General features: G+C 39.1%; 1 protein-coding gene across 1 annotated transcript; it reads right to left on the bottom strand.

Moving 5' to 3' along the window:
• Positions 1-511: 511 nt before the first annotated feature.
• Positions 512-2,444, bottom strand: LOC112529377 (xyloglucan 6-xylosyltransferase 2-like). Its single transcript, XM_025140642.1, has 2 exons — positions 2,284-2,444; positions 512-2,200 (listed from the first exon to the last, which is right to left on the bottom strand). Exon 2 carries the CDS (start codon positions 2,182-2,184, stop codon positions 817-819), a length of 1,368 nt encoding a protein of 455 aa, XP_024996410.1. The 5' UTR covers positions 2,185-2,200; positions 2,284-2,444; the 3' UTR covers positions 512-816.
• Positions 2,445-2,663: the final 219 nt, after the last annotated feature.

The raw sequence follows: 2,663 nt of genomic DNA, 5'->3' as shown, positions 1-2,663 counted from the left end.
GCCCACTAATGTATCAATCAAGATCTCCTTTCATCATCACCACCATGTTCTCTAATTCATTTGTGAATATCTTCCACTTCATGCGTATTCATAACCTGAATCCCTTCTTAGCAAGTAGCAAAATCACACATTTCTAAACCAAGACCCTAACCGTAATTCGTTTTTCACATTCCCTTACTTATCTTTCCCAAGATAACCAAATGAATCACCAATGAGTTCATGGTTGGAAGGGAATCATAGAGAAGATTTCAAACTCTGTTAGTGGAAGAAAGGATTCAAGCCAATATTCTCAAAAGGGAATCTACCATTCTTGAACTACTTGCCAAAAGAAATCAAACCCTTCTCATGTCATTGAACCAGATTCAAGAACCATGGCATCACAACGAGCCACTAGAACCAAACCAAACAAACCCATTATATTCCACCCGATGTTCAGATCTAAAAGAAAAAGAAAGTAATACAATAAGATATGCTTCTTTGATTATAACTTGGCATTACAAATCATCACATTGACAGAATTAAGCCAACTAATGCAACGAAGAACGGATGTATAAATATGTGGTTAATATTTCTGACAACAGTCGAGATAGTAAACGTGTAACAAAAGTTGGCTCAAGCTATTTGTTTGCCTTCCATATAAACTTAACTGGCTAGTAACAAGAAAAAATTTCAATACAATCAACAGGCTATGACATTTGACAAATAAAAGAACGATACAAAATCCAAATGTATCATAACTTAGAGCACAATACGAATCATGGGTGAAAATGACAAACTAATTCAAATATCGAAGCCTATCCCCTTCATAAGAGTTTTTCAAGAAGATGAAATCTTAGTAACTTTATATGCAGGGTGAAGCAAACCAAGCTCATCCTTCACCTCAAGAGGATTGCTACTATCATTTCTTGTCCGTTTTACCCTCCTGCTAGCAAGCGATTTGTGGGTGAATCCATACATTTGCAGAATCTGGTTGTCCCCAAAATTGAATGCACGATCCATCTGTTTCAAACACCTTTCAACTGGGTAATCACCAAATTTCCCACAAGGTTTGCAACCCACAAAGTGAGTAACTAGAGGCCATCTATGATCACCAAGACCTGGATGGTAACTTGCTATCATTTCCTCATATCGATCAACCAAAATCCCCCAATACCCATGGAGATAATAATGGTTTTCTAAGTAAACCTTACTAGCCCATCTATCTTTCTGAGAAGCCAATAACCAAACCATAGCAGATTGATCATCTGCTTCAAAAACAGGTCTATCTTTGAGCTCTCTAGTCAAAATCTTGCCAGCTTCATCCCTAACTTTCCCTTTCGGACCCATTGGAGCCCAAGCATCAAGTAAATCCAAAGACCACTGACAATTTCTCAACAAAAAGCTACCGGTGTTCAATCCAATCCAATTCTTTTGATCATAAACCATTTCATTCCAACCATGCAAAACCAAGTTCTTATCTTTGTATCTCTCCCAAGGTACCTCAAATGCCATATCTGTAAACATGGCATCACTGTCCATCCACCATAAGAACTCTACCTCAGGATGGCTCAAAAGAAGTTTCCGAATCAATGGAAGTTTAGCCCAAAAACCAGCCATTTCAGCATCAAGCAAAGCCATGTTATAAAAGATCTCTATCCCATGTACCCTACAGTAATCTATCTTGTTTTTTATTGATTTCAATAAATAATGATCACCAACTGGATTCTCACAAGGTTTAGGTGAGGACCCAGTTACCAACAAAACCCTAGGCTTATTAGCATTAAGAAAATTAGAGAAACTAGGGTTTTGTTTCAACCATTCACCTCTTTGTTCGTCCCAATCTGAGATCTTCGGCCCTATACTGTAGGGTTCATTAGGGTTTTTCTTCACATCTTCTTCTTCATCAACAAACAACTTATTGATGTCAAATTCGGCATAATTGTTGGTCGCCGACGACGCCGTCTGCTCGGTGGTGGTTTGCAATTCTTCGAGGACGCGGCGTGGCTCGGCACGCTTGCCACGGTACTGATAGAACGTTTCGCGGATCTCCTTAAAGTCCTGCTCCGGCGTACCAAACTTGCCGGCGCCGAGGTTCCCACGAAGGACGACGATGGTGAGAACCAAGCAGAGAAGCGTGACCTTGCCGTTGCGCAGAATCCGCTGGAATTGACGGGTCCGGCGAGTCCCAAAAATCCGATCCAGCATCTTTTACCAATCCGATCTACAATTAGGTCGGAAACGGTTTAGGGTTTTTGGAAACAAATCAAATCAAACAAAACTAAACTAGAACGATTGTATCTTCACCGATTCCGATCAAAGAAAAGGTAAAGAATTTGATGATTTCCAAGACTATATTTGGAAAATTTCAGAATTAGAAAGATGATCCTAACAAGATCGGTAAAAATGGGAATTTTGAACACTCATTCTTTGGGGTTTTGGCTTTGAATGTGTTGAATTCATGAACGCTCTCAAATTCATAGATTTAGAAAAATGTCGGTGGAGAGGAATGGTGGTACAGTGGTTGCCTGGTTGGGATGATTAGAAAACAAAAAAGTTACGTGAATGGTCCCTAAACTTATAAATAAGTAACATTTACGGTCCCTATAGAAAATAACCAACGATTTCAGTCCCTATTTTATTAATTTTGTATCGATTTAGTTCTTTTCTCACCGTCCCATCAATTT

The sequence above is a fragment of the Cynara cardunculus genome, assembly GCF_001531365.2.
Source record: "Cynara cardunculus var. scolymus isolate 2C chromosome LG 16, CcrdV1, whole genome shotgun sequence".
In the NCBI taxonomy this organism is placed as follows: Eukaryota; Viridiplantae; Streptophyta; class Magnoliopsida; order Asterales; family Asteraceae; genus Cynara; species Cynara cardunculus.
Note: the sequence above shows the minus strand (reverse complement) of the source record. Positions and strands in the feature narration are given on the sequence as shown.

What these genes read in the sequence shown, in the direction of transcription:
- LOC112529377 (XM_025140642.1), bottom strand. Translation starts at nt 2,184, where the DNA reads ATGCTGGATCGGATTTTTGGGACTCGCCGGACCCGTCAATTCCAGCGG.